The following is a 24,385-nucleotide window of genomic DNA, read 5'->3' on the forward strand; positions in this document are numbered from 1 at the left end:
CCCATCTTCTAATCTCGCCACTGCTGCCTGACATGTTTTTCTCCTGTTTCTGGACAGATGGAGGCCGATCCATCTACAAAGTACACCTCTACGTCCTCTAATGCATTTTCCCTTGCTTTTGGAATGTCATCTCCTTCCCCCTTGTATGTGGTGCAGTTATGTTCTTGCGTATCTTGTGCAGTGCATGGTTCAGTAATAAAGGTTGCTGAATTTATAGTTTTGCAATGCACCACATGGACATTGGGGCTGGATATGATTATTTCATATGCTGATGCTCATTGGGTGGTTAGTGTGGATTTTGATCTCAAATGGCAAACAGGGAGTGCTTAACGTATGACCCATGACAATTGTGGAGCTTTTTACAATAGCAAAGGCGGCGGCTGCAAGAGCTTGTTCCCACCAAGCGAAATGGCCCTGCATCACTGAATCGAGGGTACAGCTGTAATATGCAAGTGGTTTGTGGGCCAGGGATGTCTTTTGTGTTAGCACTGCTGTCATTAGTGTTCCGTTGGAGTGTGAACACAAGTAGAACTCCCGATCATAGTCTGGTGTGGCCAAAACTGGTGCGGTGCTGATCAGTTATTTGAGATTTTCAAAAGCTGTTTGCATTTCTGTTGTCTACTCTGTGTATTTTCTGCTTTTTGTGCTACTTTGAGTCCTTCTAAGAGCGGCTTGGAATAGGCCGCATAATCAAGTAGCCAGGCTCTACAATAATTAGATTCCGAGGAATTTTTGCATATCCCTCACAGTATGGGGTCTTGCTGAGGCACAAATTGCGGCTACCCTGTCAGGTATTACTCTTTTACCATATTTGGAAATCAATTGGCCCAAGTACAGGATCTCAGTTAAACAATACTGTAGCTTTTTCTTGTCCACCTTGTACCCCTTGTGGGCAAGTAGCTATAACAAAGTTATTGAGTCCCTTTGGCAGCTCTCTTCACTGTCACTGCAAACCAGTAGGTCACCTACGTATTGAATGATGGTGCTCGGGACTTAAATATTGCAGAGGCCTTAGTGTAAAATCCTGTTGAATATGCTGGGACTGTCGCAGTAGCTGTTAGGCAGAAACCTGTGCAGTTCCCTCTCGGACCACTGCAAAAGATTTAAAACTACAGGTGTTTGGCAGTAAACCCACTTGGTAGCAGTCTGTACCACACAGATTCACTTGGTAGCTGTGGCTGAGCAATCAGACTTCCCTCAAGAAGAGTTAGGCAGTATACAGAGTATTCGCAATAGGTCAAAAGAACACAGTAGTACAAGCAAACACTGACCAGAGCTTGGTGTAAGAGATATAATTATTTATTTATAAACACATCTAATAAAACACACTGGCACTAATATCAAGCAGTTCAAAAACACGGTCACTAAAAGATATACACTCCCTTCAACGATTAGTTAGACAAATCTTAAGTAAAGCTACACTTATTTTCAGACAGCGGTGAGCGCTTAACGAAGATGGCACTCTAATCAATCAGTTTAAAAGGGAGAGAAAGGCAGAGCAAAGATGGAAACAGATCCCAACACTTTCGGAAGAACACAGTAGGAGAAGAAGGCAGGTTAAAACCGTAAAATCAAAGTTACAAGGCCAGACCCACTTTAAGAGGCTCCGGTCGAAATGTGTCCAAGGTCACACGGTTCAAAGTGCCCAAAAGTCTCGCAATAAGTTCAGAAAGAGTTGGACCAAAAAGAAAGGGACCAGTTAGATGGTCAAGGCGGCCAGCCCAGTCCAGAAGGTTAAGGGATTATTATTAACTTGTAGCAATCTTTAGAAAGGGAGGCCTGGCGGACACGGTACCTTAAAATGGTGAGAATACTCCAGCGGGGGCAGTTGTTCCTGGCAGCGGGTGCAAGTTGGTGCTTCGTCCGGGGGGGGAGAGGATCTCATCGGGGAGGAAAGCAGGAGTCCGTTGCACTGCCAGGGAAGAAACCAGCCGCGGTCCAGTGGTAAGTGGCTATCAGGTTGCCGGGGTGCTTGGCACGGGCAATTCGACCACAAGACGTCCTGGGATGTGAGAAAAAGAAGGTAAACTGGTTGTGCCCACCAGTCAGGGGAAGAAGACTCCAGCCGGGAGATCTTCTCTGTCGTTGGGAAGTGGTGAGTCGGTTCAGCAGGGCTCCACCGGTGGTGTCGTCGTAGCAGGATGGCTCAGCTTCTCCCTCGTCGGATTTTCAGGTCCTGTGGTGACGTCTGAAGTTCCAGACCCAAAAGCCCTGCTTTTATGCAGCACACCCCCATTCACTCAGCCTAGCTGTCAATCAAACATGCTAAGTGGTGAGCCGGCCGGCTCACCACTTGGGCCAATCACACCAGAGTGCGCCTTGAGTTACCAAGGTAACTCAGTCCAGGGTGCCTAAACCCCCTCCCACATCCCCTGTGGTACCCAGACAAAGTGGCACCACTTTTGGAGGCTTCTGTGGAGAAGCCCAACAAAAAGTGGAACAAAGGGCTCAACCTTTGGTTTGGAGTTACAGAGGCGAACATAAACGCCATTTGAAAACCGAGTTCTGGCAGAAAATACCAACCAGTGAATTCATATTAAATAAATAAACCGGCGGTATGTTCGAGGCTATAAGAATTAAATAATTAAAGTTGGTAGCCTCGAACAATGGGAAAATCCCATAGAGATATATTTGCAGTCGAATATAAAATGTAGTATCCACTGCCACCAGCCAAAACTCGATCAGGCGGATGGAGACGTGCCCCCTCGAACAACAGACCCCGGGGCAATCGAATTGCCCCGACCAGTACGTCCACAATATGATGGTTTGTACTGGTTTCTGTTCATAATTTGGGACTAGCAAAGCCAATGGTGACTTTACATGCCCTGGGAGACAGTAGTCAGTCCCAGGGTATGGAGTCTATGTTGGGGGGGGTCACTATGACGCCCTTGTGTTACTGCACGGAGGGTGCTGTGTAACACACATAAGAAAAACATGAGACCCTATGGAGTAAAAGACCCCATAGCCCATGAAACACATTAACATTCAAAGGAACACCATAAATCATGCCTAAGAGTGAGAGAAAAAGTCTCATTCTTGGCAGGAGAAAAAAAACAAACTCCAGAAATCCAGCAAAGCTGCTAGGGTACTCACTAGGTTAAGAAATTCAGGCTAAACAGAGAATTCTCCCTGACAGTAGCCCTCAGGCAGTCTGCGGTGTTCGTATCTCCTCCCCCCCATAGTGTGTAGGCAGTGTGCTATTGTGAATCTGGGTGAAGGGGCACCGAGAAAAAGGGGTTCTTAAGATCCATTACTGTGAAATGGGTGGCATGCTTTGGGATGCTACACAAAATGGACGCAGGATTAGGGACAAGTGGGGACTCTTTTTGCATATGTCGTTAAGTCGGCGAAGGTCCTGGACCATACGCCACGACCCCCCCCCCTAAACCCGCATTGATTTCTTAATTGGGTACAACGCCATATTTCATGGCGAATTGGAGGCGACAATTATGCCTTGTTGTAAGAGAGCTTGTATTGTTTCTTGAATCCCCTCCTCTGCTTCTCGAGACGATGGGTATTGCTTCACTCTGGGGAGTATTGCCACCGTTTTCAGCGTGATTTATATAGGGGTCACTCCTCTCAAAAGCTCTAGAGCATGTGGGTTAGTGGTCCATAAGTGAGGGGGCACTTGTTGCATATCTGTGTAAGTAGGAACGTGGCACACTGATGACTGCCAAGTGTTCCCTGTGGGCTGTCCTAGTCGGGGTGGGTGTCTTTTCCTGGGCAAGAGAAAATATTGTCATTGAGTACACAGGCCCCTTGGTAGGGTGCCGACACTCTGTTTGGGGTGGTGGCGAAAGGGTTGTTATGCCGATGGGCCATTTAGTTAGGGCGGGTTGGCTGTGATTGCATGGCATGTGGGGGGTTTCGGAGGGTGTTATATCGTGGTATTGGTCTAATTGACTGGTCGTCTTGTTCGTAATTTCCTTGGGGAAGGCCATATGGGCTACCCGGGTGTGTGTGCCCGCAATGTGATTGATTGTTGTATCCATGGGTGTATTGATAATTGCCCCCTTGCCTGTTGCGGCATTCCCTCGAGAAATGGCCCCACCTCCTGCATGACTAACACTGTCCGGGCCCTCCCCCCGCCCCTTTGGTCCTTGCCCTCCATACCCCCCTCCTCTGTCCCCCGAAACCCACCTCGTCCTCTTGCCGGTCTTCCTTGCCATTGGGGTCCCATGTATTCTCCTCCCTACTGCTCCTGCCCGTTTATTGTGGCCATTCTAGCTTGTGTAGCCACAGAGATGCCTCCCTCCTCCCCTGTTGGATCTGAGGGCAGTACTGCGCTTTTACTGCAGCAATCTTCACCAGTTCACTCTGTACTAGTTTTGGTTCTTCAGCTAATGTTCTCTGTTTAGTTTATTTCTTCCTTTATTGATCCTCCTGCAATGATGTATTTATAATGCTCTGTATTTCAGGCCAGCCCTTGGCTTCTATCCCAGCTATTTTGTCAATGGCCTTCTGCACTTCCTTTAGGATGCCTTGTTTAATTATCAAGTAAAATAGGGATGTATTTTCATCCCACTCTGTGCCCGTTTCCGCCCTCCACATCTCCTGCACCCGAAGAATGTACTGCACAGCCTTTTCCTTGTACCCCATAGTGCACTGCATTATAGAATGTAAATCGGGGGTGTTGGGGAAGGTCCTTCACAGGGCATCCCATACTCTTGTCCTGACATTGTTAAATGATGCCCCATCATGTGTCATTCCCAATTGTTACTCCTGGGGAACCCGCCTTCGCCCAGACAGTCTGCTTGATCTCCTACTGCAGATACTAGAAGGCTTTTCCTATAGCCAAGGGCATAACAGCAGTGTTCTTTTCGAAGGCATAAATCCATTCCCTCGTGCCCGCTGTGAGCAGGAGGAGGGATTTGAGAAGGTTACTTTTTGTCCATCTGCGCCCAGGGCACATAATGGGGTCTCCCTGCTCCTTTGTGTATGAAAGGCATTTGTAATTTTGATTTGGTCTTCCCTGTACTCCCTTTGACTGCTTTCTTCTTCGCCAAGGCAATCCTCCCCATTCTATTTCTGAGCTTCCATTCCCATGTCTCGCTCCTTCTAGGGCAGGCCCATTGCACCTGCTGTATCTCTCCCACTACTCCTCCTCGTCTGTCAGTCACTCCACTATTCCTCGTCCCTCACTGAAGCCACTGTGTCATACCCTCCGCTGTTGTCCTCCCGCTCACTTTCCACTTGTACTGCTCGTATGGGTGTATTATCTATTCGAAATAGGAAATCTCCTGCCTTCCATTCCTTTCTGGGGACGGGTGATGTTCTTCCCATGATCTGGGGCCCTCCTTCTACTACTCATGCCCCTTCACACATTGCTTGCAATCGGGTCAATTCTGTTTGTGTGGCATTCTAGATCCTGTGTACTCAGTCCTGTGTTAGCTGGAGTGGCTGTAGTAGACCGGTTATAGGGAGGGGGTAGGGCTGTGCCTGGAGCACTTGGTGTGGTGCTTCCTGGTTGATATATTGGGTCTACATACCCTTCTGCGGCCCTTGTGAGCAGTGGGTATATCTTTGGGTTCTTCTCCTTTCTCCTGTTATTTTGACTGTTCTTTTTCCTCCCCTGCTCATGTATCCTCTACTCCCTTACCTTCCTTTTTACTTGTGATGGGCATTTCCTTAAACATTTTCCATAAGTCCAATATCTCCCTCCTGCTTTGGAGTTGCCCTCCCTTGTATTCTACAGCCAGATAAGTGGATAGGTGTTCTAGTGTCCCCTTATCAAAAGACCCCTCTTCCGCCCAAGCGTGAGATAGTCCCCCCACCCCCGCACATCCCCCTGGGTTTCATTCACCCACTGTTCATGATACTCTTTAATGTGTTCACTATACAAGGGGAGCTGCTTACAAATGCGGGACAGGGGAGTGTCAGGCCCCATCATTCTAGATGTCTCTCCCTGCTTATAACTATCTCTTCACTACTAGCAAGCGATCTGGCTACTCCTCGCCCTTCTTGCTGTATTTGGACCTTTCCTCTAAAGATAGTGAATAGAACCTCAGATTCTCCCTCCTAAACGTTGCAACACAAATGCATTGTACGATAGCAAACATAACACAATATGCATTGATCTATTCCTGACAATACTAGGAACAGAAAAACATGAAACATACTCCCCCCCGCACTCCCTCTTCTGTCAGAGCCTAGTCACATTCACTCTCCCAACACTCACGTCACTTTGCCATTCCTGGGCCTACCTCCACAATTGTAAGAAAAGATGCTAAGATAATTAACTAAAATGGGGGCGCTGTTGAGCAGCCGTCAAGATGGCTGCCTAGCTCTTTAGCTCCGAGCACGGCTGCTTTTGATCCGAATAAATCTGCGGTCTGCTATTCTTCCACGTCTTCATTCCTGCCCCCCTGCCTGGCTGATATCTGGGGCTACGTGCCGGCGAAATTTGGGTACAAATCGGACCTCGGAAGCCAACGAACTGCTCGTCTGGCCTGCCCCTGTGCTGAGCCGGCCCTCGAGGGTGTGGAGATGCGCGGCAGCCCCGAGCGGCACATAAGTCTGCCTGGACCCGCTCGCCATCGAGGCTTGCGGCGGCCGCCTGCTCGAGCTGTCTGCTGCGACTGCCTGGGGACCAGCGTCGCGTGTGATACGCGTGTTGTGCCTTTTGATCTGGAGCTGCCGCGGGCGGTGCTGCCTCCTCACGAAGCCTACGTTTGGATTCTGGAGCTGCTGGCTGTCCTGGCCTGCACTGGCCCTTGCCCCCTCGCTTCCACTGAGGCCGCCCGGCAGCAATAGAACTGGCCCTTCCTCCGGCTGAGCCTGGTGTCGTGAAGGGGACCCAATTATCCCACATCCGCGCCTCAGTGCTGCTGTTGGTGCGGCGCGTCCCCTGGCCCTCCGAGCCGTGCGGCCGCATTCGCAGGCCTGGGTGCACTGCACGCTCACAGCAGGTGGCTCCCGTGGGCCACTTGAGGATCTGGCTACTCACGGCCTAAATCGCAGGCCGCGCTTCAGGTGAGGAGCTGGGGGGGGGGCGGCTGCACGTCAACCCCCACTGATCCCCCTCTAGCCTACCTGCTGACCACCATCCCCTAGCGGCAGCTGATCTCTGTGACTCTGAGGCTCTGACACATCAACAACACACAATAACTTCGCCCCAGTCACCACATTTGCAGTCTGGTTGTGTCATTGGTGTGCAAAGCTCCACTTGTCCTCCATTCACCTCTCTAGTACTGCCTTCTCAGGTCCCTGCCCCCTGGCAACGTAGGCTCTCGCCTTACAGAACTGTGCCCTGTTGATGAATAATTGTCTGGTGTGCTACTCCAAACAACAGGAGCCTACCACTTCAAAGTCCTCCCCCGGCCTTTGTATTCGCCTGTTGGCTTGGTATCTTTGCACTGGAGTGGCCGGGTGAGACCACTTGGCATTGTTCGCATTAACTATTAAAAAGAGGAAACTGCTGCTCCCAGTACAAGCTTCTCTGACCTTGCGCTCGTATTGCCCATCCTTTTTGAGGCTTTGAATCTGTGACCTGCCTGTGGCCTAGCTACATTCACTGCAGTGGTACGGTTTTGGCATTATAGCCGCACCTCCCTGACACCTGCGGCCTTACCGCCCCTGCCCAAGGTTGTCCACGCAAATGCTGAGACCACTGAGCTGCTTCATCAACCCTCGTCTCCCCAACTGAGGTGCTTGTGATTGAACTTCCTCCCTCCCTCTTCGTCACACGGCCTCCTGGTTAAATATACCCACCTGTGACCCCTCCCTGAGCACTGTGCGCTCAGTTACCAACCTCCATGATGTCCAACAGATCCAGGAACACTAACAAATCTGGAGCCATGGACAAATTCGCTAAAGTTACCCCAAGGTCTGACTCGGCCCATACATAGGGAGATCAGGTGGACGACACGCCCCCCGCTGAGGCACCGGCCACAGACCTGACGGTTATGATGGAATCAATGGCTAGGAACTTTGCAGCCTTCCATGAAAAGCTGGACATCAAAGCTAATGTGGCATCTCTCGGGGCCAAACTAGACCAGCAGGGAACGAGAATCACGGAAGCTGAAAGCAGGGTCGGAACTAACGAGGACAATATTGCTGCACTGCAGTGCACTGTGTCCTCTCTGGTCACCGATATGAAATCAGTCAAGGCCAAATGTGGTGATCTAGATCGCAGAGAAATAATATACATATTGTTGGGGTCCCGGAGAATGCACTGAAGGGCCGGCTCGAACTGGCTGTTAACCTTTTAAAAGAACTACTGGGCAATCTGGACATGTCCCCCTTCTTTACCATTGAAAGGGCCCATAGAGTGCTGTCACCGCGCCCCAAACCAGGAGACTTCCCAAGGCCTATTATTGCGAAGGTTCTAAGCTTTAAAGACCGTGACCAGATTCTCCGTCTCGCACGTGAAAAGGGAGAACTCAGAATGGAATTGCAAGTGATCAGAATTTTTCCCAATTTCTCAACCGGAGTGCAGCAGAAGCGTCGCCAATTTCTCGGAGTTAAAAAAAACTCCTCAGAGAGGAACATCCCCTACGCCATATTGTTCCCCGCACGCTTGAAGTTCACATTCAACAACAAACCGTATTTCTTTACGGTGCCATCTGAAGTGGAGAAATTCATAGAAGCACACGTCCCCATACAACTTCCCGCTGGCAACCTCATGGGCCATGATTGAACGCTAAGCTTGCACGTATCCTCTACATGTAATACCTATATGTGAACCAAGAATATTACCAGTCACTGGTCTTAACTACAGTTTACCCCGCTTTCTTTCTTGCCCTGCTACACTGCTCCGCTGACCACATCTCGCCTAGCATCCTGTTGATGCACACTACTGAACTAATGTAATACTGATCTGTTTATCATTTCACAATCACTGTTTATTGTTGCCTAAAACGCAATGTTCTAATATTTCATCGACAGGACCCAGTCTCCCATCTAAAGATGCAGGGGCATGTACTACACGACCGCTAACTCTGTTCTTTTTGTAACGGAACCATTCGGTTCCAAGCGTGCTAGTGCACGGCAACGGCGCACCCCACTGCAATTGCACTGTTCTTGGATACACCTCTATTGTGGGTTAGCCCCAGTTGGGCTCTCGGACGCGTTGGGCCAAGTTGGGGGAATGCTCAGCTGTCTGTTGAGGGTGGGTGATGTTCACACTGCTAATCTCGGGTTAGTGGTGAGGGAGGTGGGTGGGAATGGGGTGTTATTTAAAAAAGGCACACGAGGTTGCAAGGCAAGCGCATTGAAGGGCCATGACCGCATCTTCAACTCCAACTTTGGAAGCGCACATCATTGCTGGGTCTGGGATGTCCACTAAAACATGTATTACAGGATTACATGTCTATGACGGTAGACATTTCAGTGACAATGTCCTGGAACATCCGGGGATTAAGCAATCATACCAAGGCCCGTAAAATCGTGGCCTATGCCAATATGCATAGTTGTAAGGTACTATTTCAACAAGAGACACACTCCAATGGCCACATCTCAAGGACCATAGCCCCGGCATGGGGCTCCACTAGATTCTTCACTTCCTATTCCACCCAAGCCAGGGGTGTGCGAACGATGATTCACAAGTCACTTAAATTTATATTACATAAAAGCTACACAGACCCTGAAGGACGCTATGTTATACTCCACTGTACACTGGTTAACAAAGAATATTTACTTGTTCACACCTACTGCCCCAACGTAGACTCTCCGGAGTTCTTTGACTCTAGAACTACCATACATCTGGGCTAGGTAGGAATTCAGATTATATGGCGGGGGAAGACCTGAATCTTATCCTGGATAATGTTCTGGACAGAACGGGTACTGTTCCCCGAGCCCTGTCCAGTGCTGCACGCAGGTTACATGGCCATATTAAGACACTTAACATCTGCGATGTCTGGAGGACACTGCACCCCCAGCAGCGGGAATATACCTACTACTCGTCTGTTCACGACAGCTCGTCCAGGATAGACCTGTTCTTGGTGTCAAGGGAAATAATGGGCAGAGTGGAGGGGTCCCTGATCCTGCCTCGCGCATTGTCAGACCATGCTCCAATTACATTATCTGTGGGGCTGGGAATACCTATCCCGACATTCAGCGCCTGGCGTTTTTAAATCTGAGGACCTCAAAGACATTGTGTTCAAGGCTGAAATACTGGCTGACATTGAATCTTTCTTTGAGCACAACTCTCTTCAGGGCACGTCAGCTGCGGTTAGGAGGGATGCCTTCAAAGTGTATATTAGGGGAATGTCCATCTCCCGGGAGGCCGGGGTACTGAAAGCTATCAGCCGCCCTCGGTCGCTCTGAAGCCAAACTGAAGCAGTTAGAGCTGCAGTGCTCCACTGGTGCTGACCCTGCCATACTCTCCTGAATCAGCGATGAACTCCAGTCATATAATGCACTTGCCACTGACTAAGTCCAATACTTTAGCCGCCCACAGGCCGCCAGGAAATATGGTGAGGGGGACAAACCGGGGAAAACATTAGCGGCACTAATAAGAAGGGAATCTGGCCGAACTCAAATTACTTCCATCAAAGATGAGCATGGCAACGCACAGTGGGCTGACCAACACATTTTAGATACGTTTGCCGAATTCTACAGGTTCCTCTATTCCCAGCCTGCCGAACATACCGAACACATGCGTGAGCTTCTTGACCAGATCCCCACTACAGAGATCTCCCCTACCCGGGACCAGTTGGACTCCCCAATCACATTGGACGAGATAGTAACAGCCATTTCAGACTTACCCAAAGGTAAGGCACCGGGCCCTGACTGGCTCACACCATATTTTACCAAGAGCACGTCACCATATTGGCCCCTAGGCTGCTTGAAGTATGGGACAAATCACTGTGTTTTTATCCTCCCCCTTCCATGCGTGAAGCTGTCATCACGGTACTGCTCAAGCCTGGTAAACCTGACGACTAGTGTGGGTTGTATAGACCTCTCTCCCTTATGAAACTTAATACAAAGATCTTTGCTAAAAATCATAGCAAATCGTTTTCTGCCCATCATGCCGTATCTGGTCCATGAAGACCAATCAGGCTTCGTCCCTCGGATATCCACCTCCCACAATATCAGAAGACTGTTTAATGTTATGTCCCATTTAGACCAGGACGTGCAAGTGTGGCATTCACGCTGGATGCTCAGAAGGCCTTTGACATGGTCTCTTGGAGCTATATGTGGCTGGTGCTTGAGACAATGGGCATCAGCCCAAACATGATTGGGTTCATCAAACTACTATACACTTCCCCTGTGGCGCAAGTAAGAGCTAATACTGACATCTGATCTCTTTACACTCTTCAGGGGTACTCGACAGTGATGCCCTTCTCCCCGATCCTTTTTGCTCTAGCAATAGAGCCGATGGTGGACTATGTCCGAGCACACCATGCCCGCAAGGGAATAAGAATGAAAGATAACCCCGAAATTATATCCTTCTATGCGGACAATGTCCTACTGTACATCAGCGATCCCACATCCCATCTTGACCCCATTCTGAGAGAGATCATTCGTATCGGCACCCACTCTGGATTTACAATTAACTATTCAAAGTTTGAGATCTTCCCACTTACTAAATCTACCCAACAACCCACCACCGAATACCCCCTTCGCTGGTCCCCGGACGTTGTCAGATATTTGGGTGTCCAGATATCCCTAACCAAATCCACCTTGCTTGCCGATAATTATTTGGCGGTAGCTCAAACAGTCGAGACTAAAATCTCACGGCGGCGCACTCTTCCATTATCCATTGCAGGTCGGCTTTCTCTTATTAAAATGATCCTACTTTCAAGCTGCTTTACACTTTCAGTAACGTACCAATATGGCCCGGGAGGGAGTACTTTACCAAACTACACACACTATGTACACAGTTCCTTTGGCACTCTGGCGCTGTGCGCAAGAAGTGGACAGACATGACGCTTCCATACAAATGGGGGGACTCGCGGCTCCGGATCTCATACTGTATTGGACTGCGGCCCAGGCCCAACACGCTACGCACTGGTACCCTGGCTCTCCAGCGGGTCCGCATGTCAAACTGGAGCAACTGGCAGCCGCTGGCATCAACATAATGTCCCTCATACTGCATTAGCATTACACACCTGACTCTCCTATAGATCCAATCAACGCGACCATTCATGCTTGGGCACGCCTGCTATATTCGACATCGGAGTCCTCCCCATACTATAAATGGCTCCCGGTGGGGGTCTTCCCAGGCCTGGAACCCACGCATGACACTGATCTGGCCTGACACTGGGGGGCGCTGGGATACCAGGCGCTGTCTGACTTCTTCCCCGAGGGCAGGTTCATTGACCCCCCAAACATGGAAATAAGGGCACACCAGATCTGCCTTAGAGACCCTCCAATACTATAGACATCAGGCCGCGTTTTGCACTAAATGGCCCTCATTCCCAGATGAGCCCCCAGATGATCCGACGATTGCATATATTGCTAACTCTGGTGGCGCCCGAGGTGTCGTGTCCTCACTATATAAGATCCTGCAGGACACTATCCCGACTCAAGCTCTCGGGGCACGCGATGAATGGGCAACCGAACTGGGCCTAGAAATATCAGATGGTCTCTTGGGGGAAATGTGCCTACACACAAAAAAAGTCTCCTCAATTTCCGTCACCGCGCCATGCAATGCAAACTTCTGAATAGGTTGTATTATACTCCATATAGGACTTCGAGGTTCTCCCACACCACTGTGCACCCCTGCCCCCGTTGCAGAGCGGAACATGCTGATCACTTACACATGTTCTGGACCTGTAATAGACTGTCTGAATTTTGGGATAGCATTTTAGAAACACTCACTGTAATTACTGAGACTGCGGTTGATGCTGATCCTTTAGCAGTTTTGTTTGGAGCTTGGAGAACGGATGACACTAGACGTCTGGCTAAATTTCTGAACATAAGTTGTATGATTGCCAAGAAATGTATACTCCAGAGTTGGAGAAGCTCCTCCCCCCACCGGTCTTTCAGAAATGGCTGCGATTGCTCACTTGGTCACGAAACTGTGAGGAAGAATACCTGACCATAACCCCCACCCCCACCCCCACCCCCTCCCCCCCTAAGAACATCTGGGTTGAATTTAATACGTATCTTAACAAAGTGACAGTGGTCCGGAGTGTCCCCTGCCCCACCAGGCACAACCCCTACGTCATGAACCTTTTATCTCCCTCCTCCCATGTGACGATTTGATGACCTTGCTATGTCGAATGTATTGTGAACAATGTGTTGCTCTACAATATACCTGTTATACATATTTGTTGCCTTCATGTATGTGCCTACTGTAAACCTCTGCTGTCACTGTCAAAAATAAGTTTTAAAAAAAAGATAATGAACTAAAATAACCACTATTGGTTGCCGAGCCGTCTACTTATACAGGCTCCTACTTTTTTTATTTCCACTTCTTTACCCGCACTGGGCGGGACAGTGCATTACGGTGCCGTCTTCCACTCCCTTTTTGGAGCTAGGTTCCCGTGTCTCGTCTACATCACTTCTTTTACTTCTTTAACCTCCAAAACCTAATGGCCATAAAAAGAAAGCGCTTTGTTCAAAGAAAGTCATTCATATTCAGCCATTGCGTGTTCCTCTCTCACTGCTCTATATTCCCCCTTAGTTTGTGTTCGATTGCAATTTATACTTGCATGCCCGTTTTTTTCCAAGAGCCTCTGTTCACGGTCTATACAAAATCTCTGGGCCTCCCCCTTCTTGCCGCACCCAGCTCAGACGAGCAGCGGGGTATTCGTAAAGCCGTAACCCATGTAAAAACCTTCTCTTTTTAGCTTTAGCTCTTTTTATGTGTTTTTTGGGGACTGGTCAGCCATAGGTGGGGGTGGGCTTACAGTAGAGGCCCTGGATCTCCCCGCAGGTACAGGGGTCTCGAGGAATATCACGTCAAAGGGGTCACCAAATGAAGGCACACACTCGGTGTAACACGTAATATTCAATAGATCAAATAATGAGGATGCGCCCCATCAGGGGAATGAAGCTCAGAGATAAATTACAAGTATAACAAACTTTATATAATGCAAGCAAAGAACTCTGCTGCAAGAGATCGCTCTCCCAAACAATACATGGGCAGCACATTACAAGGACAAAACACGTCATTTTTGACGAGGGGATATAGGTACAAAAATCTGGATAATTGGAGAAACAGAATGATAGTTGATTCTATACAATATGGCCCTGTTGGATTGGCTGCTGCTCTGGTGTCGCTCCGGTGACACGTGGGTCAGCTGGGCTCATCTTCGCGGTGAAGGTCGGGGCAAAACAAGACACAAATCTATCTAACTAAATATAACAGGAACTGATAATGCGAGAATAATGGTTTACATAAAATCTTGTATGAATAGGGGTGCTTATGTCAAATGAACTAATTTAGTGACATTTCAACCTTTATTCTCTGCAATGCTTTTGATGCTTTTATCCCCCACACAAAGGTGCCCACCCCAAGATATGATCTACAGTCTATCGTTCTGGTATCTGTGGGCAAGTGTTGATTCTAGACAATATGTTGCGGTGCAGGATTAGTACGTTGGAGGTTCTGGTGTCGTTGGGGTGATGCCAGGTCAGATGGGTATCTATATGAAAGGAGTTGAGGTCAGCACTAGTGGGTTCTGGTCCGACTGGGTGGGGGTCGAGGGGGCACGGGCAGTTTAATGGAGATGGTTGGGCTCTGGCACTGAGGCCTGCTCTGATATCACGTTCTGCGGAATGGACACTTTGAGGATGTGATGTTGAACTGTTTGCAACAAATGAATCGCCAGGCTTCTGTGGGAACAAGTCTTGTGCGGAGCTGGCGGGTGGAAGGGGTTAGTGTTCTGGGCTCTGTGCAGGTGCTGGGAGGGCTGCTTTCCGCAGGGCGGTGATTTATGGGCCTAGTAAAAGATGGTGTCGACTGCGGTACAAAATGGAGTCTTAAAACAAGTCTATGGATTTTGTTATACGTGCCTATGTCTGTTATATCGCATTGCACGCCTACAAGGTATATTAATTCGGGAATGGTGAGTGCGGTGGAATTGGACCACCTCCTCCCCAATAAAAGGAAGAGAAGTTACACCGGCTTGATCCACGCCATGCACTGACATTTTACATCTCCAGGATGTCCAAAATAAGACGCAATGACCAACTATTTGTAGGTTACACGGGCCACAAGTTGGGTATGGCAATTTCTAAACAAACGTTGTCAAGATGGATAATTTTAGGAATATCCGAATGCTACAGATTAGCGAAAAAGGATCCCCTGGACGGTCTTAGAACTCATTCAACCAGGGGAATGGCTACCTCCTCTGCATTACAGAGGGGTGTCCCAATTAAAGATTTGTGCGGCAGCCACATGGCCGTCCTTGCACACTTTTACCAAACACTATAATCTGGACACTTCCTCAAGCCGGGAAAGTTTATTTGGAAAGGCAGTGCTACATTCTGTGCAGACAGACCTATGAAGGATCCCCTAAATTATTAGGAGTCTGAAAATTCTGACTCCTTCTTCCAGGAATACATTCCCTGCTTTGGGAGTTAATCCTAAAATGAGCAATACGTGGAAGGACACAATCCATTTGAAGAATTAAGTTACTTACCCATGGTAACGTTCTTTCGACTGGATGTTCCTCCCATGTATTCCTCAATGCCCATCCCAGCCTGCCGTGCAGTAGAATTTTCCATGTGATCCCAGTCTTTGCTTTTTCAGGAGGAATAACTGTTGGGTGTAGGATATCCTATACATGCTTTAAAAACAGAACTGAAGCCAACCGTCTCTGCGTGCGCTTTATACCATCAATGACGTCGACATCTAGACGTAGACCTCCGAAGGACATCGAGTCAACGGGCATCGACACGCAGCGCCCTCTGCTAGAAAAGAAAATGTGCTCAAGCTGGATATGGTAAGATCATAAAATGAGGAACACCCAGTCGAAAGAACGTTACCATGGGTAAGTAACTTGTTCTTCTTTTGTTGGTGTTATTTGTTCCATTTATGTTCCAGGAAATTACCTTCAAACTTTGCTTAATGCAAACGGACATTTTTAATGTGCTGTTTCCCCAGCCAAACACTTAACCAGACAAAGACCATGATAGACAAACAAGAACCACTAAAATACCTGCAAACACCAGGCTACAGAAGGCTCCGCAGCCTTGATTGCGCTCTGATTACCCCTAACCCCATCCCCTCCCTGATAACCCGGCTCCTAAAAAGCCATTAAACATACTGAATGTATAATTGAAGTATCCCTGTTCTCAACTTGCGTTGCCATTAGTAGATGACTTGCAAGCTCAACATTTTGCACCATCCGTTAAACACCCCTCCATATCAGGGCTGTACCGAATAGCATGTTTAGTATTCGGCCAAATACCGAATAGTTGCTTTATCTAATAAATCAGGTTTCAAACTTTAAAAAAATACTTATTAAAAAACAAATAAAGCACCATTTTAAATGGATTCTCTACTTTTATTTCTCTTCTTTGTAATTAATGTAACATCTTTATTTAAAGTATAAAAACCAGAAATAAAGCAGATCTAACCAAAATGAAGGGACCTAATGTACAGAAGATTGTTGCACATTCATTGTCAGTTAAAGTAGGAGGCTTCACAAATGCAAAAGGACTACCTTTGTGAATCAAATGCATTGCATTCTCTATCCAGTTGCAAAGTCGATGCGGTCGAGTTTCGAAACTTCTTTGCAGCTCACATAGAAATGTATAAAATGGTTCATGTCGGCTCATGCAGGACACAAGTCAAGAGGAAATCTATTCACCACACCCAAACAAATTCTGCTCACTTATCCTAGCCACTCTTTCTCGCCAACACACAAACCTATGCAACTTACGTTCCTGATAAAATATCAGATAATGTTAAACTCAGGACTCAAGTCCTTAAAAAAAGAAAAGGGGGGACTATGACGTACACAATGGGAAGTGACATGACAGGAACTGAAAATATCTATGCACATTTCTTTGTTTGTTTTTTCCAACTGAAAAAAGTGCACATTGCATATAAACATACGCCAAATAAAAAAGTTCCTGTATTGTTGCAGGCTAAGTATAAAAGATGAGCACCTTTTGTCTAAGAATCTGTAGCAAAACACACCGTAAAGAGCAGATTAAAATATAAGAGATTTTTCAGCTGTGTGATAGCAATTTGTCTGTCCTAATTCTATTCAGTTTTGCAAACTGAAGTCTATATTTGTCTTTCTGAGTTCATGTTGCATTGTATTCAAATGAGAATGTCAAAGAAACTATTCGGCCGGAGGCTGAATACTTACTCGAAGCCGAAGTTCGGTGCATATGCAGTTGTGGAACACTGTTCGACATCTATGCCCCCAGCAAGACCTCTCAAAACAAGATCCCAGCATCTAGTTCATTCAACATTCCTAGACAGACGAGCTATTAAACTATGTAAATCAGCCAAGAAATGCGTTACCATACGCAGTCACGTGTTACATGCTGAAACGGGCCATATTGGAGTTCATGTCTGGTACAGTAAAGGAGCGCAGCGCAGTCACTGCCGGCTCGGAGATAAAATTGTGAACATGAGTAATGTGGTGTAGATTATGCTGCTCTCTTGTATATTATGCGTATTGCAGCACATAATACAAGAGTATTGGTGAATCCAGCCCTTTCGCCCTGGATATACTGGTTTAAATAGCCTCCTAGACATGCAGAATTCCATCCCCACTAAGACTGTACAATGCTGCATACAATATGTACAGCATCAACTGTCATTCCCCCGACTAAGGATCGGAATCTGTTGGTCTCTGCACCACGCTTCTTAATTCTTATCATTAGTATATTATGTGATACAGAAATTCCATCTCATACTGAGGCATACTCAGTGGACCGATTCGTAAAGAAGAGCGGCAGGAGAACATGTCTCACAGTATTTCCTATGCTTTCCTACCTGCCTCACCTTTGATAGATCTATGGTGAATCTTAGGAACCTCTTAATATGGCCACTGCATAATAGTGAGGATGTGATTGAGAAGAGGGCGAGGTATGTAAGCAGTTGTTGTTGGAGAGTAAATTGGTCAAAGGGTTTTGTGCATTTATATATATATGTGCTCGTGGTTTTGATTTATTTCATTGTTACTTTCCTTAAATTTGTTCTGAATTGGTGCATAGTAGAAGGGTTTGCACCGTTGTTTTCATGTATTGTACATTGATTAATGCATTGTTATGAAATGGTTCAAGACACAAACTGGGAGTGATATATTCCCTCTAGTCTTTAACAACCCATCTACAGGTTAACCCTAAACTAACAAATATGTCACTGGGTCGGGTTGTTTCAGATGCTTGGGTAAGGGTTATGCCTGTCTTAATTAAATTGTTACAACAATTTTGCGAAAGCACTCAATCTGTTAGTGTGCAAAAATATATTTTAATTTGATTTAAATGTATCTGAAGCACGTACAGAAGGGAAATGTACATGACCGTATTACACGAAGAAAAAACTAAAGTGCTTTGTGCCTTGCAATGCGTCGTATAACTTGATGCATACAGTACAATACACAATATAGTAAAAAAATTCTAAAAAGCCATCTACTCAATCATCCTCTTCATACTTCATGCACCATATCCTTGTATTGATTAAATACAAAAATGTTTATTCAAGGGTCATTGCTTTTGTTCACTGCAGACTACCATCAAAACGCTGTGCACAACTCCATCACCCTCCACAGAGATCACTCAATGCCCTGCTCTGATACCTGAGAGAGGTTCAGCAAATAAACTGCGGTCTGACCCAAAACAGCCGCCTGCCCGAGTGAGGCGCCATCGGTCGCACCAACATTGTCCTGTAGATTGTATCAGCCCATATTATAGGCATGTGCGGTGGCTAACACATGCCATTCCCCGTCATCCTCCAGAGGGAATCCCTCGCCATACATGTGATAACGCTTGTGTCACACTGAGGCGCTTAGATTTTGCGGCACTGCTCGACTGACTAAAAGACAAACTACTCGATGTACCACACCCAACCACTTCCTTTCAGAGGAAAGGACCTACCTCCCCAGCCTACACTCCTACCTGCTGAGTTCCGCTTTCAGCACACTGGCTAGAAAGGGGACCTGCACCACAGCACGAGGCAGCAGGGCTTGAGGAGCACAACGCCTCAGAAACCGTCAAATAAGTGTTTTGGGAAATTCAACTTGCTACTGTTGTAAATGAATCATTACAAAAAAAATATTTGAATAAACATTATCATGAAACAAATTGAAAAAACAGCAATATTAGTTTAAATATTAGCAATAAACATCAAACATCAGCAGTAGGGACAACGTGCTTCTAATCTGAATCAATCCTGAAAGGCACCCACTTGAGCCACTGCATGGCCTATTGTGGATTTTCGGTGCTCCTTATGTCGTTGTTTAAAAAACCTCTGTGGGTGACTTTACCAAAATAGCTTGTATCCTTTTCTTCCTGGCTATAGTTTTTGCTTCCTTGAAGGCTCTTATTTTCTCCACAACCTCTTTGGGATAGTCCGGGTATACTGAGAGCATAGACCCCTCCTACATCTTCCCTTTGTCTGTTGCTGTCTGCAGGATATTCTTGAGAAGATTGTGGTTTGTTCACCTGTTCCGCTAGTGGAAGTTTGAGAGCACTGCTGCCCTTGAGACGTTTCGTTTAGTCTTAAGCTTTGAACTTCATTCCATTGCAAGTGTTAAATTTCCTCTTCGATGATCATCATCGGTACTATTAGTCTTAGTTAAACCAGCACAAACCTCTACAGGTGCCTTTTTTCCGTTGTGTAGTTATTTCCCGTAAGGATAATTTGTGGTGTTGCTGGGTCTATAGGAGACTGTTTAATGCTGTAGGGAAGCCCATTAATTGCTAGGAGTTGTAATTCCATTCCTGGTGTTACATAGTATTTTAAAAGTGCAATGAGGCAGACGTGATGACTTTAGTTTGCTTACATGTCAGTTATACACTAGGCCAGGGTATGATTTCCTTGAAATTGTTTGAGACCCAAGTATTTTTTTTTGTCTCCTTGAATGATGTGACTAGATTTTTTTTCTCTCATACAATGATGCAGCCTCTACTCACTGATCGTAATTGATGCAATGTAAACCTTATCCTGTTATCTAAATGGCATGTTTTATTGCGAAGAATGTTTTCAACATATTTTGAACTTTGTTTTGTGTTCAGCGAATTGTGAGCAGTGTATTAAAACTTTAGCACATTAAGTATTTTACATTTAAACAGATCCTTTTTATCCCCCCAGGAATCAATGCTATGGAGAAGACGTTGGCAGAATACAAATGTCACGCAAATGATGCAGTAAAATTGAAATTGGGTACGATTTTTGTGGATTATTCATGTCTTTGATATAGAGGCAGCAGTGGCAATTGAATTTACTGTAGTGTTGGTACTGCCTAGCTAAAGGACATTTAAATAATTTGAACTTTTGTAAAGAAAAATATCCGGTGCATCTAGTGTAGCTCTTATGAGAAAATCCCTTTTTAAATCTAGATAGTGTATCTTAGAAAATTCACATCAAATTGGATTACTAATCGCTGCTAACCTTCATTTGACCAAGTGCCATAGTGCTTGCGTCTCCAGGAGGTAACCACTTGTGGGTCAAAGTTGGCCACAGGACCAGGCTTGCTCCAGCTCCAAAGCCCCCTCCCTTCAAGCACACTGCAGAATGTCATTTCTGGTCACCACATATACAACACGAACTAGTCATGCTACATGTACTGGGAGGTCCAGGACATGTTGGTGCAACTTCAGAACCGTTCACTGCAGACTACCACCTGCGTCTCTGGGCTTCAACGGCCCTTTCATTCTGCTTGTAATGAATGGTAAGCCTTGTGGCATTTTTAAAGAGATGTTCAGGTCTTAGTAAATGGCTTCCTTCTCCTTGAGCTTTCATGAGTGTTTTCCTTTTACAATCGGATGGCTGTGTGTATGTTTGTGTGGTTGGTGGGGGATGATTGTTGTTGGTACTTAACCAGATTGTGGAGGGTGGTTTAAGAGACTAGTTTTCTCTTTCAACCCTGCTGTGTGTTTGTACCCCATTGAAGAAGTTCTCCATGTAATTATACACTTCGGAATTGACTTTCTACATGAGTGTGAATATTTTGGGGTTATTAGGTCAAAATGTATGATGGAAAATGTTGTACAGGAATTGAGTAAATAAAACCTCATTCTGTTGGGACCCTGTAATGGTGCTTGGCTTTAATTGCAGCATATTCGTTGGGTTTATGAGGATAAATAATATTCTGAAAAGGGATCCTAAATGCAGAGCCCCGTGGAAAGGAGGATACAGATGAACTTGAATAATCCTGGTGTATTCCATAAACATAGGAACATTTCACTATCACTTATGCTGTTCTTCTTGCACACAAATGACCTTCTTTTGCTGTGTTGAAGTAATCTAGAGAAGCCTGGCCCACGTGGGCCCATAATAGCTTTGGGGCCCAACCTAAACATTTTTCTGCACTAGCCTTCATGACAAGTAGAACGAACCTTACTGGAAAACCGCCAAACACAAGAGGTGATGGCTGGAAGGCTTGGAATTCATCTTAACCCCTGGCATTGCTCTGTGCAACCCTCCAGACAATTGTTCTTTGCATGCCAAGCCATTACACAAGCGGAAAGACCATGTGTAAATCGGGCTTGATCTCACACCAAAAGGGGCAGTCCACTCCGAACTGCTAAGGCTGATGGTCTGGAGGGTTGCCCAGAGCAATTGCCACAGATTTCAAATTGATTCTAAACCTTCCAGGAATCACCTTTTTGTTTTTATTGTGTCATCCCGAGTGGGACGTGTATGCCCAGACCTGTGTCCTGTGCCTGCTGGGCCTAGAGACCCAAGTTACTTCTCGCTGACGCCGAAACATCTTTGGGGATGCTTGTGGTCTTTTGTGGAAGGGATGTGACCTAGCAGTTCGGCCTGGACTGCCCCTTTGGGGGTGGGATCAAGCCTGATATGCATTTGGTCTTTCCCCTTTCTGTAAAGGCTTGGCAGGCGAAGAATGAATTCTAAACCTTCCAGCCATCTCCTTTGTTTTTACTAGACAACCGCCGATATGGATACAAATATATCTAACAGCATAAATGAAACTACTGTTTTAATAATGTTTGCTCTTTAATTTCCACTGTTCTCGATTAAACAATTTCTCCTAGGCTACTCGATTGGATGCAAACCTATAACACCTATAACACCTTCCAGATATAACTTATATTTTAAAACATTTTTTATGTAATGGTGGTTTTAGGTTTTCTATAAAAATGTAAAATGCACGGTTACAGGATGGACCGAATAGCCACAGGAAATATTTTTTACACTAACATGTAATTTTCCATTCGTTATGCTAAGGGGCTGTGCATACTCTAGCACTTAACCCCTAGCCTTGCAGTTCATTGCCAGCGACATTTTATTCTTCTAGAAATTAGTTTCATAACAAAGGGGCCCTTCATTTACTATGACAGTCGGGGCGGGGGGGACTTGAGCAGCCACAAGTGAAATAAAGCCAACGCCTACCACCTGCTGGTGCACGTTTTGTGTTCTTACAACTGAGACTCCTAAATATCGCTTGCAAGTATTAACTGTATATTAGCTAACTTTCATGCAGAGTAAATAATTAGATAATGAATATTGCCTAATACTAATCTACTAGAACCATGCCATTCCTTGTAGCCCTTTGATTATGTCCTTGATCTTGAAATCCGCTTTAGAGATCTGGAGTCCTGCCTGACAATATCAGCCCTTGCAGCCTGGTGTCACACGCAGGAACAGCAGAAGTGCTGACATTTCTTCTGCTATTGATTATGTATAGAGTTGCAATCATTTAATGCGGTGCCCATGTGTGCCCATGTACCACTTCATGTGCTATTTAAAATCTAGGCACTGCGCATTCAAGGGGCTATGGTGCCCAAGGGAAACTCCACCATGGACACTCGCCCACAGCTAGCACAACACATAGGCGCCACGTTTGGAAACCTGGGACTTGAGCCTGTCAAATATGTTAATTTTCTGGGCCCTACCGAGCTACAATTGAAGATAAATTAAGTCTGTCCAGGGAAGTGAGGGGAAACACTTAGATAGTGCTTGCAACAAGTCTCGTATCTTTGTTGGTTTCCAAAGGCCCCATAATAATGTTTCTGAAACTGCCCTTTAGCTTTTGGATCTGCCTCTGGAAGTAAGACGTTCAGCCATGTAATGAGCAAGTACTCCACATATTGAGTGTTTGTGCGATTCGTGCGTTTCCTGGCACTGAAGGACATTCCTGTTCAATAATCAATACAACTGTAGTGTCTTGTTAGGAAATATTCTTAGCTGGTCCTTTATTCTGGTCACACCATTGTTTTGCAACCTGGTTCTTATACACACGTTTCATACAATAGTAACATAATGAATGGAACTCAGATATTTAAAAGCTTTACCTGAGGGGCATAACTGGAGTGGTGCTATTCACTTCTGCAGCATTCGAGATGAACGCAGCCCGCTGCCTCAAACATGAAGCACACACCCGTTTGTTTACAGTGACGGATGCTGTTGGGTGTAAGCCCCGTCTTTCTCTGGGGTTACCCAAACAGGCGCAGTCCTTCTTGGTGGAAAGCAAACGGATCATGGCACAATCATAATCCTCTTTGTGATGCCAACATTAAAAAAGCATTATGCAACTAAAACTATTCATCATTAAAAATAGTAACAGATGCTGTAGAATGTATTTGTGATCAAGCTAAAATCTCACCCTGTAAAGGAAGGAATAACGCCTTCTATCCAACTCATTTAGGGCACCTCCCAGAGACACCCACCCACGTTAATTTTACCAGGAGTAATTGTCTATAGAGCAACCCAGGCTCTACACGGATAATTGCAGCCAGCTGTACTACATTGAATCTCTGGTTAAGATAGGGCAGCTTCATCAGAGTATGGAGCCATCTCTTGAACAGAACTCTGGGGGTAATAAAATACAATTTAGCCCTTTTCTTTAAGCAGGAGCATATAGGTACTCTGTGTGCCTGAATAGTTGTATAATAATAAACCTACTTTTAACAGTTACATGTGTTTTCAGCCTCACATTTATCGCCCCAAATGTTAATCGTACATTTCCCACTTCTATAAACGCATAAGCCCCTTTCCCAAACTGTTTGTTTTTTCTTTCATCTATATTAGGTGAGTTTCCTGCCAATGAGTGTTCCGTGCTTAAAATGCGTGGGTTGTATATTCTGCATGTAAATCACTGGCTACTCCTTTAAAACAAAACATGGCATCACCTATGGGTGTGGCATATTATGAGGACTGGACTTTCTGTAAGCATTTTGTTAGTAGTTTCATGTAGAAGGAGGAGCTTGTTCCACAAACATATACGCTACATTAAAGTAATTGGTCTTCAGACTAGTGTCTGCAGGAGGAGAGCAGGATAGCCAAGCTCAGCCTTTTTACTTCCCCATTCAGTGCTCCGCCAGTGCTGTCTGTTCAAGCTCC

The 24,385-nt window shown here is 46.1% G+C and overlaps 1 protein-coding gene across 4 annotated transcripts in view; it reads left to right on the top strand.

Moving 5' to 3' along the window:
* Positions 1 to 24,385, top strand: part of HAT1 (histone acetyltransferase 1) — an 827,312-nt gene that overhangs the window by 193,077 nt on the left and 609,850 nt on the right. For all 4 annotated transcript variants that reach the window (XM_069616209.1, XM_069616207.1, XM_069616208.1 and 1 more), the window contains one exon: positions 20,171 to 20,242. In XM_069616209.1, the coding sequence (XP_069472310.1) occupies positions 20,171 to 20,242 (72 nt within the window). The remainder of the gene's footprint in view (positions 1 to 20,170; positions 20,243 to 24,385) is intronic.

Source organism: Ambystoma mexicanum, chromosome 9 (assembly GCF_040938575.1).
Source record: "Ambystoma mexicanum isolate Mex_15411 chromosome 9, UKY_AmexF1_1, whole genome shotgun sequence".
Taxonomy (NCBI): Eukaryota; Metazoa; Chordata; class Amphibia; order Caudata; family Ambystomatidae; genus Ambystoma; species Ambystoma mexicanum.